This window comes from Montipora capricornis, chromosome 8 (genome assembly GCF_036669925.1).
Source record: "Montipora capricornis isolate CH-2021 chromosome 8, ASM3666992v2, whole genome shotgun sequence".
NCBI lineage: Eukaryota > Metazoa > Cnidaria > Anthozoa > Scleractinia > Acroporidae > Montipora > Montipora capricornis.
The window spans coordinates 35271399-35286398 of record NC_090890.1 but is presented as its reverse complement, the minus strand read 5'-3'; the positions used below and the strand labels follow the sequence as shown (position 1 = coordinate 35286398).

General features: G+C 38.9%; 1 protein-coding gene across 4 annotated transcripts in view; it reads right to left on the bottom strand.

Annotated features, from left to right (window-relative positions):
• Positions 1-2247: 2247 nt before the first annotated feature.
• Positions 2248-15000, bottom strand: part of LOC138014531 (collagen triple helix repeat-containing protein 1-like) — a 12780-nt gene continuing 27 nt past the window's right edge. Inside the window, exons 1-5 of one of the 4 annotated variants that reach the window (XM_068861623.1) lie at positions 14742-15000; positions 8932-9077; positions 4087-4216; positions 3656-3997; positions 2248-2771 (exon numbers count right to left, since the gene is read on the bottom strand). The exon at positions 14742-15000 is cut by the window's right edge and continues 27 nt beyond it. In XM_068861623.1, the coding sequence (XP_068717724.1) occupies positions 2418-2771; positions 3656-3997; positions 4087-4200 (810 nt within the window). In that variant the 5' untranslated portion in view covers positions 4201-4216; positions 8932-9077; positions 14742-15000 and the 3' untranslated portion in view covers positions 2248-2417. Of the gene's footprint in view, positions 2772-3655; positions 3998-4086; positions 4217-4748; positions 4843-8931; positions 9078-9238; positions 9326-14741 lie in introns of those variants that run through there. The other 3 variants (XM_068861624.1, XM_068861621.1, XM_068861622.1) reach the window with 3 other exon arrangements.

The following is a 15000-nucleotide window of genomic DNA, read 5'->3' as shown; positions in this document are numbered from 1 at the left end:
ACGGCCAGTGCACTGCTAGGGGGGTCGTCACAGGAACAATACCCCAAGCACTCTGACCCTACTTTGCTTGCTAATGATTTTGGGAGATTCTTTATACAAAAGATCGATGTCATTCGCTCAAAGCTGGAAAGAATGCACTCCTCATTGAATCAGTCTGACCATCCGATCAGGAGTAGCACCCAAGAGCATTCGTATGCTGACACACCCTTCACTAACTTCCAGCCTATATCGTCTAAAGGTATCAAAAAGCTGGTGCTGAATGCCCCAAACAAGACCTGCGACGATCACCCCATACCCACCAAGATTGTTAAAGACTGCATTAACGAACTTTTACCGACCATTTCCAACATGGTTAATCTTTCCCTCAGTAGTGGTCACTTTCCGGACATTTGGAAAGAGGGTTTAGTGAGACCAAAGTTAAAAAAAGTCAACATGGATCTGATAAAGAAAAATTACCGGCCCGTCAGCAATCTCGCATTCCTTTCATAGATCACTGAAAAGGCAGCTGCACTACAAATCTTTGATCTCGTGTCGTCCAATCAGATGCTTCCAGAATTTCAATCAGCTTACCGCAAAAATCAAAGCACGGAAACTGCCTTACTGCGCATGCGCAACGACATACTCGTCAACATGAACAAACAACAAGTCACATTATTAGTGTTCCTAGATTTAAGCGCTGCTTTCGATACAGTAGACCATGACTTATTACTGCGGCGCCTGGAATACAAATTTGGAATTAAAGATCAAGCAGTAACGTGGTTCAAATCCCATCTGTCGAATAGATCCCAGCGTTTTGTAATCGGCAGTGAAAAGTCAGACAGTTTTGATTTGAAGTTTGGTGTGCCACAGGGCTCCTGTCTCGGCCCAATGCTGTTCCTCCTTTACATTAGTGAGCTATTTGATGTGATTAGCTAGCACTTGCCAACAGCGCACAGTTATGCCGATGCTACTGGCTTTCAATCCAGATGAAGATTCTGATCAAGACGCCGCCATTTTAGCAATGGAAGCGTGCCTCTGTGATATCCGCAACTGGATGTCAATAATAACCTTATGATTAATGATTCCAAGACTGAGTTTATGCTCATTGGGACGAAGGCGCAGCTACAGAAAACTAAAAGCGGTACTCTAACTATTGGCAAATCCATCATCTCTCCGAGCAAGGAACCCCTTAGAAACTTGTGGGCCTGGTTTGACTGCCATTTCAACCTGAACTTCAACATAACCAAAACGTGTAGGAGTGCTTTTTTTTTTCTTTCATCTACACAATATTAGACGCGTCAGAAAATATCTAAGCATAGAATCTGTCGAGAAATTAATCCAGGCTTTCATCACAAGCAGATTGGACTATTGTAATTCACATTTATACGGATTACCCTACTGGGCTCATACTAAACTGCAGCGTGTTCAAAACGCAGCTGCAAGAGTCATATTTATTCTATGACTAGCTCCGTGAGCGGGCAAGATGAACCAAATCGCGCACTGTGATTGGCTACCCGAGCGGGCAAGATGGAGCTATCTTGCCCGCTCGGGATTTCTCGCTTAGTCCCGCAAGATCAAAGATCATTTTTTGGTGTTTTAAGTCATGTAATAAATCCTTTATTGACTAAGCTTGTTCGGTCGAGATGGCTGGATATTGGCCTCGTTCTTTTTTTGCACTTTTATGGACCTCGACCTAGTCTCGGTCCATAAACACGCAAAAAAATAACTTGGGCAATATCCAGCCATCTTGACCTCACGCTTGGTCAATAATCCATATATACATGGGTTTCTTCCAATAATATTTTTCCAATGTACTTTTAGCGTGTGGTTATAATGAGCGAATGTGTTAAGAAAAAAAGCATTAAAAGCAAGGTGAAAACACCATAACACCAACTCGGTGTAGCCAGCACATCACGCATGTCCGTGGTTGCCAATTAACTGATGAAATGGTTGTGCGCATGCGGGAAGTGTTGCCCACACTTAGTTGGTGTGTTCACATTGCTTTTAATACCTCTTTTTTTAAGAAAGACATATGCTTGGTCAGTTGTAATGATGTTGTGAAATAACAGACTTGGTGGCTTTGCTGTTCTGCATGATCTGAAAAAATGACCGCTGTGGTACGTATCACGTTTGCTGACGAATTCGAAAAGTTTGACTTTGAAGAGTGGGAAAAGTGCCATTCTCTCCTGACAACACATTGTGAAAAAGAATGTAGAAAAACATATAGAGGACTGACAAGGTAATAAGCATTGTACTGAGAGGCAGGTATTGGTCGCGTTGAAACTTTTATTTCCAATCAGCAAAATGTTTATTACAATCAAAAGAAGCCCCAATAAACAAAAGTCGTCATTATCCAAATTATGTATACGTAATTGTACATTTAAAAGATTATGTCTCTTAAAAGAGCTTTTTCCGGACTGAAGATTAGATTTTGTTATCTAAGCTTGCGGTTTAGGAACTTCCTCGACAAAGATCCGGGACACTGAAATATATCCTGTGTACGCATCAGCATTTCCAAATCCAAGACAATTGCCGACCCAGAATCCCACTCGCACCTTTCCCTTGTGAATGTTGTTACAGTGCCCTTCAATATGGCGGACGCGAAAAGGATCTTGAGATTTTACCCCGCCTAAGTACACAATACCATCAACAGGGAGGGGAGCCGAGCATTCAGCACCGTTGAAAGTGAAGTACCAGCGTTTACAGCAATTCGTGCAGCCTGAAACTCGAAAACCACCAGTCCAGGCCACATGAAGAGCTGTATCAGAGAAGTTCTTGGTGAACACGCAATCCTGTGTAATAAAAATCGTCTAATATTAAATGTATGAGCGGCCATAAAAGTAGAGATAATTTCAGCTCCCAGAAGTCGGTATAAATCACTATACTATTATTTTTAATTACCATTCGATTATGACTATCAGTTGTACTTTAACAAATTGATGTCAGTTTTTCATGCGTCTGTCCTGTTATTGATCATAACATTGTCAAAGTAGCTGTTTATCCACGAGGCGTTAGCCGAGTCGATCCGCAGACTACTCAGTTGACAATGTTATGACGAAATTCATTGTCAATAAAAGGACAGACGTATGAAAAACTGACATCAATTTGTTTTTTACAATAACAAAAAGGCAGAGGGGTCAAAATTAAGTGAAAACACGAGAAGAACACGAGACAAAAATGCGGAAACTTCAATTTCATGCAATATCTCGTCAATGTCGCATAAATTATAAATTTATGTGTCTGTCTTATTCACAATAAAAATTAGCTAATGAGCGCGCAAGAATTTTGCAGTAATTGTAAAAAAAAATAATTGTGCAAATCAATAAGAAAAAAAATCCAGAAAAGATAAAATAAGGGATCACTAAATGAATCTTGAAGTGTAAGTTTTAGGAAAAGCATATCCTTCTAAATTTCAGGCAAAATGAATCAAAGATTTTACCTCGAATTATTTTCCTTTTTTTTTCTGTAGTAAATATTCAGCTCTTAAATCTTTCCATTTTTTTTATTTAATAGAAGAAATTAATATCTATTAAGCAGATTAATTTATCTGTTTACTTCACGAGAAATGACCTCTTCCAGGAAATGACGTGCTTATGTGTTTCGCTTTCTTCAGCGACTGTTTACCATCGATATAAACATGTCTTCTCTGTTGCCAAAAAGATAATCTGTTGCTCACCTTAATCAGGCCATGATCTTTGCCATCGTTAATGTTTTTCCAGGCGCACTCCTTCCAGTTCTTAAAAGCCATCACACCTGGAGCTCCACTTGCACCACTCTCTCCTCGCTCTCCTTTTTGGCCGGGAGGGCCCTGGACACCGCGTTCTCCCTTTGCGCCATCCTTTCCATCCGCACCATCAGGACCCACTACCCCACGAGGTCCCTGGGGTCCAGCCTTACCGGGTTGTCCTTGGTCTCCTTTGGCCCCTTCACGACCATCTCTTCCGTCACGGCCTGGTAACCCAGGTGACCCAGGCTTTCCATGCATTCCAGGAATGCCTCCATAGAAAAGGGAAGCAGGCTGTTCGTTTAAAAGGAAAAAAAAGGAAGAATTGAGAAAACAAGTTATTTAGTTTGGTATACTGAACCAGCGGTTTACTTTTTGCTCACCGCATTGTTGGGTAGTTGGCTGCTCTTGTTGTTCGCTGCAGCAAAGTAACTCAGGATCGCAAACACAAGTGAAAACACCAAGGCCGGGGTTGAATTACTTCGAAAATGAACCATTTCGTTTCGCTGGGATCTGTAACGAACACAATAAAGTAACAAAAATTGGTAACTTTTTTCCATGAAATATAGGTGAGGACCTTAATAAGTTAAAATTAAATGCAAAGCTTTTGCTTTTCATTTAGATATTTCCACACCCCATCGCGCAGTGTTAATCAACTCCGCTTTTTGTTTCGCTAAACATTACGGCAAAAAATAATCGGTTGTCTATCAAAACAAGGAATAGTTGCATCTGGATTTTTTCCCTTAGTTAGTTATCTCCGCCATTTATAATTCCAGAAATTTGCGCTTTTTTTAATTAACCGAGCTACTGGTATAATCTCTTACTTCAGAGACAATGCGATCAATTTTTTTTACATAAAAAGAGAAAAATACTGGCGTACATTAGATGAACTTGTTTGACCAATGTTTTCATCTAAATTAATCTGCCAGAACAATATCTACAGAAATGTTGTTTAGCTTCGTCTTTCTCCCAGCCGAGAAAAAGACGCTAAAAACCTTATTACTTTTACCGCCGTGGAATGAGAAAATGGGGGAGAAGACCATACCTGAATTCGCAAAGGAAACTCGCTTTGTGTTTGTTCAAGTTCCTGCGTAACAATTCCAAAGTCAGGAGTTGATAACAACGTTTGTTGGAGAACGAATTTTATAATCTCTTCTGTTGACTTATCTTGTCACTTTTTCAAGTCCGCTAAATCATTAGTTGATAGAATATTAATAGTTATCCGTTACCATCAACGGAATTGTTTCAGCTGTCAAACAAAATGTTAAATTTCATTCCTGTTTCTTTTGTTTGCATAATAGCTAAAGAATATTCCCCTTCCTGTAATCATTTATCTCACTTTACTCACTAACTGCAATAAAGTTACGACTACTTGCTTTTCCCCGTTGATTCATGGCCCTAGCTCATATCAGCGGAAAAAATCTCGGTCCGTTACTAACAATATAGACCTCGAATTCGGTTAGTACGACTGAGATATGTATTCTTCATGTATTCTCATCGATTGAGGCATAGTCGCATACTATATGGGTAAAAGTGGGGAAACTGGTATACACGGGTAACCTTTGTTTGATTTAACCAATGGCAACTTGATTATTTTAGCTCTCAGAAATTGATAGTGTCCTCTTCCCGTCCAACAATTAATTTCCTATCTTGAATTTGTTAGCTGAACTTTTAGTGCGAAAAATTGCAAAAATAAACCTACCGTGAAACGTACTAAGTTTCTCTTACCGAGAGCTAAATTGGCAAATCACTGACAAACGTCTTCAATAAGTGACTGATATGTCAGAAAGGACTGTATTTTCCCTCCTGCGAATCGTTTAGAAAACATTTCAGGTAGGAATCTCCAATGTTTTTGGCAACGAAATTTCTCGACAGTTTGGCCGCTACTGAACGAATATTTATATCTCAGCGTCTTGTTGAATGCACATACCGAATTTATAAGTACAGCCTTGAAGTGCTCGCACTAGATTCGTATGCCTTCACTTTCATTGCTCCGAAAGAGGTTGAAATGTTACAGAGAAATCAATAAATTTAATGACCATATCCGATCAAAAAAGGTGGCATCTAATAACTAACTTCCCATATTGGCCGCTTTACCTCGTCAGTTGCCAAACGAGTCGAGGCAGTTAAGTAAACGAGATACCAAATTAGCGGTCATTAACTAGTGCTACTGAGAACTTGTGATCACTCACCGTCTATCTGTTTCTCTTACTCTTGTTTTTGGACAGTCTAATCCGTGTCCTCCGACCTGGACAGTGCTACATTCTTTTCAAATTTGTAAATTTCATGGTCGCTTTGTAATCTTCACACATTTTTTTTCCGAATTTAATTTGTATCACCTTTCATTTCGCTTTCACCCATTGAAGACTGTAGGTCCTGGCAGTCGAATTTTAACCAGAGAACGTTTTATTATTATGTTTAATTAAGTTTGCTTTTAACAAAAAACCGACTAGTCGATAAGGTTGGACTGTTTAAAGAGTATTCGACAATGCCGGATTTGTGTCGCTGTATAAGTTTTGAAATAAGAAATTTTCATATATTCACGGTCATCTTAAGGTACCGTTGGAATTGTTTGTTCTTCAAGTGCCAAACGAGGTACACGTTCTTTTCTTATTTTGCTTTAACACTACTTTAATACGAGTTAAGAGGAAATGTATCTCATTTAATTGTTTAATTTAATATCTTTGGTATAACTGAAGCGCTCTGGAAAAATCGGTGACACTAGTTCTAATTGCATTTCTGACATTTCGTGAACATTTGACGATACTGTAATGGTTGAGAGCACGGTTTGAGAACAGATCAGTCGAAAATTTTTAGCGAGACGCAGGAAAGAAAAGCCTGAGGATGCTGATAATGATATGAAAAATCTACGACTCAGATACGGGTTGTTTAGCAGTTGAAAATCAGGGAAATTAATAAACAGTGAAACTCCCACCACAACTAGTTTTTCTGTAATTGAATGTAGGGCATTCACGAGTTGCCAAAGGGAGATGAAGACTTGCACACAAAATGTTCAGTGACCGAGCCATTGGAGGAACACTCACCCCTTCCATGGCCCGGCTTTTTCGTCGCAGTTTTTTTAGTAATTCTTATGGGAAAACTGAACTTGGGATAAACTTGAATATTGAAATCTTTGCTCTTGAAATTTGCTCATGATGGCACAACTCGAACGCTTTTCTTGTTTTGCGCTGTTTTGTGAATGCATTAATGATAACTGATCAGCAGATCTAGAACGTTTTTCTCACATCATGTTTTTTATGTTGGTCCCTTTTCCGATAGACAACATATAGAATACAAGTGGTAAAAATGAAGTAAAGTCAAAGCTATAAACACTTTCCTTTCCATTTTACTATCAATTCGGATTCAGAGCAACTGATGATGTAATTATTAAATATAGACAGAGCGCTCACATTCCCCCAGTATACGTATGTCTTGAGTGCGATTTTTGTGTGCGTTGAGTTTCAAGTTCCAGTCGTCTACTCATGATCGCACGAGGTTGTTCTTCCACTTAAAAATAATACTGAGTTCATATGATCCGCTTTGATTTGATCCACAGTCTCCCCATTTTGCATAAGTGACTTGTGCTCAGTTTCTACAATGAACCGATTATTACCATTATTGTTCAGGACGCAAAGAAGGAATCAAGTTAAATCTTCTCATCCCATTTGAAGACTTTTTCGGAACAAAATCATTTTTTCAAATCAGAACGTCTATTTTAATTAATGAATGAGATGGATATATTTTTATTTTCTACCGACTTTTTGCTTCGACGATTCTTGTTTACTTTTTGAGAAAGTACTTCCTTTGTCGTGGAAAATTTCGCATTTTTTACCGCGCACTACTTTTTATTGTCTTCTCGATTTGTTTTGTTGAGAGAGAGGACAAAATTAACTATTTTTAAAGTAAAATAAAGTTCCGGTTGTATTTTATCAGCACAAATCTCTTTCCCCTCAAACATTAATTTTGTTTATTCTCTTGAACTCCGACTATCGAAAACTGTGCTAGTTACAGCCTCAAAAATATCATAAAAAGAGCCACACTTGTTTTTGGAGAGGCAGGAGGTGATTCAAAGTTTGCATTAAGTACGCTAGTATGCTTACAATAACGTCATTGCGATTTTCAAAATGCCAGTATTTCCGTCGAAAATTTGAAATTGAGATGATTTACAATAAGAAATCCTCGCAAGTTAAAGTTTCCGAGATTTGAGAAGACACTCAAGGATTTGCCGTTCATAGAAATGAAATGTGGCAGCAGAGTGGATTTGTTAATTTTATGGTGTATTGATAAACCTTCCTACCGCGATAATCTGAGTCGATAACTATGACTCGATCTTCCGAAAACGAATTATACCAGTATATGCATAGTTTTATACTCTCTGTAATGCTAGGATCAAGCCCTTTGATTCGATTAGTAGAAATCCCTTATATTGATCTGGGTTTTCACTTTGCAGCTTTTTCCAATTATGAGCGTGATCTTGTCTCTACGGTTGCAATTTGTTTTGTGGCCGGTCAATTGCTTCAGTTTCATTGCTCGCCTGTTGATTTTACAGGTTTTTTGCACGGATTATTTTCCTTCACTGATGAATTAAGTAAATCAGTGACATTAAAATGAGCAAGTATGTTTTTCAATTGGCAATTGGGCCAATTGTAATGTTGCCACGTGCGTATATGTATTTACTTTGTCGCGATTTGGAAATTTAATTTTAAGGCAGAAGGTAAAGGGAATTAACAACCCATTATCCGTCAGTCAAAAGTTCGGAAAAATATTTACTCGCAAAAGTTAGTCTGTGTAAAGCATTGAGTTGTATCTTTGTCATTTAAATGCGGAGAATTGAACAGTGAACCATTGGAACGCATGAATTATTTTCTTCATGATCTTAATTTTTTTTACGGTAGTTAGCAGGAAAAGTTGGCAGGGGGAAGCCATACAAAATTCTACAGCTGGCCCTTGCATAAAAAGAAAATTGTATACAGCTAAACGACAGAGGAAAAAAAGCCCTTTTAATTTTATTGTGAGAAACTAATTGCAAAGCAGACTGCTTCAACCGATGGTTTATCGAAAGGGAAAAGCCGAAACACCCGCATTAAAACATCAGTGGACAAACTAAGCCCACATGTGAGTCTGAGAATAGAACCCGGGTCACAGTGGTGGAGTACGAATTCTCTCATCAAAGCACCAACCCTGCACTCCCGTAACAATTAGAAAAAAATGTAAACATAAACACGAACCTGACAGTGACCTGACTGAATTACACCTCGCAAACCTACGAGATACGAGACAACTTCCACTGATATTATCCTCATCGCCGACTTCAGATATCTCTTCAATTCCTCATGTTCTTTGTCGTTGTTCAACGTTTACCTCTTGCATAATTCTAGCGAAGGTAATAGATAGAGATTTCGTGATAAACAATGAATTTTTGGGTCTTTGAATCGTAACGTTTTAATAAGCTATACTCAACCTGGTTGCAAAATGAACCTTAAGTTAAAACGAACGTTTCCCACTTATTAATAAAGACGGATTCGATTTATGCACCTTCAATTCTTTCCTTGATCATATTTTCAGCCAGGAAAGCCTTCAAAATTTGCACCCAAGCCCTCATCAAAAAAGGGCACACAAACGAAAAAAACTAAGGAACCTCAATTGGAACTATAAATTATTCATAAACACGAGCAGGTTAGAATTACGTGTCACTTTGGATACGTCGATGCTCTGCACATTGATCTTGGGACAATTTATGCTCGTTTTGGAGGGATAACGAGTGACTGTGTGAATAACAGCTTTATAGGTGACTCCTTTTCAGTTAACTTTCATAAAAAAAAACACTTAGATGTTTCAACCAGAACGACGTAGTTGTTTCGAGCGTGTCGCTATCGGATTTTAACGGTTTAAGATGTCCAACATGAATATTATTCATTTCATTTGAGAGCAAACATATTTCCGGCTACCGAAGGTAATGGTTACTTTTCGAACCGAAACCAAGAATATGAAATACGATTTTTTACGCATCAACTCCGTTTGGTATTAGCTTTTTTAATACAAACCAACATTTTCTTATGACACTTGAATTTTGTTTTGCAGTTAATAAGTGAACGTAAAATTGCTAAAAGCTATTAATTTTTATACAACTGTGTTTTGCTTCAGACATAATAATTTATGCAATGATGACGTATTACTTGCTAGGGTCATGAGTCCTAAAAAGAGGAAATGAAGTCATGAAAAAAGTCAGAAGCCTACAACTCTAATTCTTCGGCCATCACAGCTTAAGATAAAATCCTTTTTTTCCTTACAAAGATCACTTGAATCAACCTCGTTCCCAGGGGCTCTCTTCTCTGCCTCCAGACCCTGGGAACGAGGTTGCACTTGAATCGCTCTCAAATGTCAAAAGTAATATGAAAGCAAGATTCTGGGACTGTCACGATTTCTACGTTACATGACCTACGATTACATGACAAACAAACTGAAGGCTCTAACAAGTAAAGATCACCATTCAGCTATCGCGGACCACATCACAACAACTGGACGCAACATCAAATGGGACAATTTTGTTATTGCATCGGAAAAAACATATTATCGTTGTAAAAGGAAAGAGACATCGTATATCCAGGAGCTAAAGCCCTGTATGAATTCAAACGTTAGCAGTGAGAAGTTGTTACTATATTAGTAACAATCAACGAGTGTCAATGCTTTCTTGCTACAGTATTTTAAGATCGTTAATACAGTGCCCAGATCTGTGGGATATTTCGTGTGACTTACATGATGTGAAATATTACGGATAGTTGACCGGAAGGGTAAATTAGAACAGTAAATAGCAGAACGTGCGGATATTCGATATTCAATATGTCCACTGAATTCTACAACTCGCGACGAGGATGCTTTTTACGTTGTAAATAACGTTTGTGACAGAAAATGAATTTGAGAGAATTGGATATTGGAGGAATTCGGCCACTATTATGTCAATAGTGATCCGAGTAGTGTGGGCACTGAGTGCAATTGCAAGCAATGGCTTCGTAGTTTCAATTGTACGCGGGGAGGGGGGGGGGGGTGGGGGCAAGGTTTGATTATAATTCCCGACAACAAAGTGCAGAGGCGAGCATTGCTTCTTCATTGCGTTGGACCAGATGTACAAGATATTTTTAATGTTCAGTCTGCCTGATATAGGGAGTGCAAAGGAGTATCAGAATAACGATCATGTTTTAACTCTACACTTTGTTGCATGATCACACAAGTGAACACTCCACACGAGCCACATTTATTCAGAGAAATGGTGCAAGGGGAAGACGAAGCAATTGACCAGTTTGCAGTACGACCTCGGCGGAAAGCACAGCAGTTCGATTGTGGAGATCAAATGGAAGCTTAGATCCAGGTTCAAATTATGTCAAAGTGTCGTTCCAATGTTACGGCGGAAACGTCTGGAAAACGGCCAGACACTCACACTTCAATACTCACAAGAAATTACCCGAAATTATGAGGCAGTCAAAAGGTCGACCTAGAGTGTGAGTCTACCAAGGGGATCAGTAAATCGAGTCAATAATAGAATGCCCGGACGGAATGGTCGAGATAATGCGCTGCAAGGGGGGGGGGGGGGGGGGGGGGGGGCGAGTGTTATCATTGTGGTAGGCGTGGTCATTTTGCCAAAGATCCACCGCAGTCTCCGGCCAGGAAAAAACGTGCTCCAAATGTTCTCAGCCGGGGCAGTTTGCAAATTTAAGCAAAACCAAATTTACAAAAGCTTCGAGTAGATCCCGGGTTCGGTACATGCAGGCTCAAGATTGTCAGGAGGAAGAAGACGAGTATGTCTTTGCAGTCATTGGAGGGAAGATCACAGTATACATTGGGCGTATCCCAGTAAAAATGATCATTGATTCTGGAGCAAGTGCAAATGTCATTAGTACAGCATTGTGGGAGCTATTGAAGAAGCAACATATTGCGTGTCACGAAAGGGTACAAAGAAGCTGCTTGCTTATGGTGCAGTTACACCTCTTGAAGTCATAGGAACGCAGTTTATAGCAAATCTGACAGTAGGCAAAAAATGTGTTTCAGCTGAATTTACCGTTACCAAAGGGCAAAAAGAACCACTACTAGGAAGAGAATCAGCCATTGAGCTTGGAGTCCTAAAATTGCAAGGCCCGTTGAATGTTGTGGCAGATTACAGTGAGATAGCCACAAGATACATGCATATATTTACAGGAATAGGAAAGTTCAAGGACTTTCAACTGAAACTTAAGGACGTTCGCGCCAAAATCTTCCTACGGTGATATTTTCTTCATTTCTCGCCTAGAGTTAGGTCATAAAGTACTTACTCCAAAAATATATAAAAAATTGGGGGTCACCGACTTTGTTTCGGAGAAAATGGCAGTGGAAAAATGCCTTAATTTCGATAAATCTGTCATAACGAAAGGTAGCCTCATCTGCTCATCCATCGAAAATCCTAAAAATTAAACTCTTAGAGTGAAGATTTCCGTGCATAGGTTTTTAGGGGTGGGATTTTAAGATAATTTCATGCCGCTAGGGATGTCGTAAACAGTAGAGTTCATCCTGGACGAGCGTTTTCGTAACCTCTACCCGCTGCAACCACTACCGGAATTCGATGGCACGAGGAAAGAAAATTTTAAAAAAAGATAACTTCTTATGGTGAGATTTTTTTCATTTTATCATATTTTGTAGATAGTAAGTAGAGTAAGTGATTCATGATTAAAAAAATAGGGGTCACCGATGATCGAAGGGAGTAAAATCGATGTGATTTTACGAAGCTCTTGGAAAACTTCGTTTGTCACGTTTTTACGTGACATGTCGGGGAAGGACTGGAACCCAAGAGAGGATCGATCGTTGAAGGGATGAAAGGTTTTTACCTCAAAACAAAGCTTTCTCGAGCACAGCAAGGAAGTTTTAAGCAGTCGTCATCTTCATTTGGTTAGTGTTTTGCATAATATTTCTCCATTGCCGTCATGCTCGTCTTCTGGAGTGTGATTTTTGTGAAATTTAATCGCTCGTTTTTTCCACGCAGGTCCGCACTATTCAAGCCGACGAGGACGAAAATACTGCTCTATTTTCACGAAAGTAAAGGAAAAGAACTTCAAAAACATACATTCATTTTGAACTTAAGTTCGTAGGGTAATAAAAACATTCAAAAAAGAAACAGCCCCATTAAATTTACGCAACAGTTCGTCCTCGAGTTTTCCAAACTTTCAGCCACTACTTGATCAGCAGCTACCATTTAAAGAGCTTTTCCATCCTTCCGCTCACTTCTCTTTAACGTTTCATGATGATTCGGAAATAAATGTGCCATTCTTTTGCCGGCCTGGAATTTTTTTCCCGGCGTTTTTGTCGCCATGTTATTTTAACTAATGCTTGAACAATATATATCACAGGAAAAAATAACATATTCCCATTTTTGGATATTTTAGGGTATTTTGAAGAATACCAATAAAAATCCCAAATTTGGCAAAGTGAGACAAGTCCCAAACAGGGAATTCCCAACCGAGTTCCCTGATTGGGACTTGTCTCACCCTTCCAAATTTGGGATTTTTGTTGGTATTCTTTAAATACCCTAAAATAGCCAAAAATGGGAATCTGTTATTTTTTCCTGTGATATTTATGAAAGTCAAGTAGACTAGTGCACGACTGATAAAAACAACGCGAACATCAGTCGTGCAGTAGTCTACTTGACTTTCCTAAATATTTTTAATCAATAGGCCTTATCACGGTTTTGACCGCCATTTTGACGGGTAGGCAAAGCGTAAAGAATTTGTAGTGTTTATATGGGGATCCGATGTCAAATAATTTTCGTTAAACGCTAGTTCTGAAAAATTTATGAATTGAGAACTGAAGGTACAGAGCAAAAGATTATACAGACCAAATTTTAGGCACTAACCTTTTAAAGAAGTTGGCCGGCAGCGTTGTCAATTTTTCTATATATTTGTCTGTAATTTTTCCCGCGAATTTTCAGTAACAATTTGAGACAAATGTATGGAAAAATCGAAAACGCTACCACGCAGCTTTTAACGAAGGCTAGTCCCTAAAAATTGGTCTGTATAATCCTTTACCCTGTACCTTCAGTTCGCGATTCATAATTTTTTTGAGAACTAGCGTTTAACGAAAATTATTTGACATCGGATCCCCATATAAACACTACAAATTCTTTACGCTTTGCCTACCCGTCAAAATGGCGGTCAAAACCGTGATAAGGCCTATTTTGACTGATCACGATCTTCTCTTATCCAACGCTGTGCAAGACTTATCGTCCACGGTTTCTGCAAAGGTTTTCAGACCTCAACTTCACTAATGCTCGAAGTAATGCGTGACATATTACAGTCGCGTTACCTGTGCAGTTACGTTGCGCACAAACAATTAGCGCGAACGTCCTTAAGAGTGGCTGCCTGTAAAAATCAGACAAATTATTAATTTCGTGGCAAGGGTCGAAAATTCGATTTGGCTCATATTTTCATGGTAGATAGGCTAGGGCATGACAATAACTACTGGACAGTTTTTTCGGCAAAATATCCTTTTATTTGAGAGAAATATGCAAATTACCAAATTCCGTTAAAATCGCCATGTCACGCACCATTTTATTAAACAACTTTGAGAGTCTCGCATGCAAAACGACATTATTCGTCCGTCTTTAGAACTCTCAAATATTTTTGTGCAATGTTTAAATGTGTGCTTGGTCGATTTTAGTGAATGTTGTGCTGTCGCTTTGGGTGGAAAATGATTAAATTTCGAAGACATGTATTTCATTCACTTAAAAGTACTTCGTAAATATACTTAATTTTCATCATGTGCGAAACCTTCAAATGGACTAAGCTTCTGCTGGTTGAATCGTAGAAGAATGGTCTACAGATTCCTGTAAAAATTTCTTTGGGCAAATGATTGTGAGCGACGCGAGAGCTTTTCAAAGTACGTTAAAAATGCAAATATTTGCCCTTCCGTCGTCAAATATCAATTGACTGGTTACCCATATATTTTAGCATGCGCCACATGACTTGACCCATATTAAGTTAAAATAGACACAGAGATGATAATTTCGAAATGTTCTAACCTTATTTGCTGCATAAGGCAGATCCAAAAGCCGATTTAACGTGTTTTTCCCGCCATTCGGCACATATATAGCAGCACAGTTTCCTTCTGTTTACACAATGTCTGATCTACATCGTCAACTGTCATCGTATTTAATGGTCAAATACCATATTTCGGCGCATCTGATCGCCACTGCATCTAACTCAGCAACGGCTGAGTCATTTGTGGATAGTTGCTTACTTCGCACAGCGCCAAAATACTACCACATCTGAACGATTGCT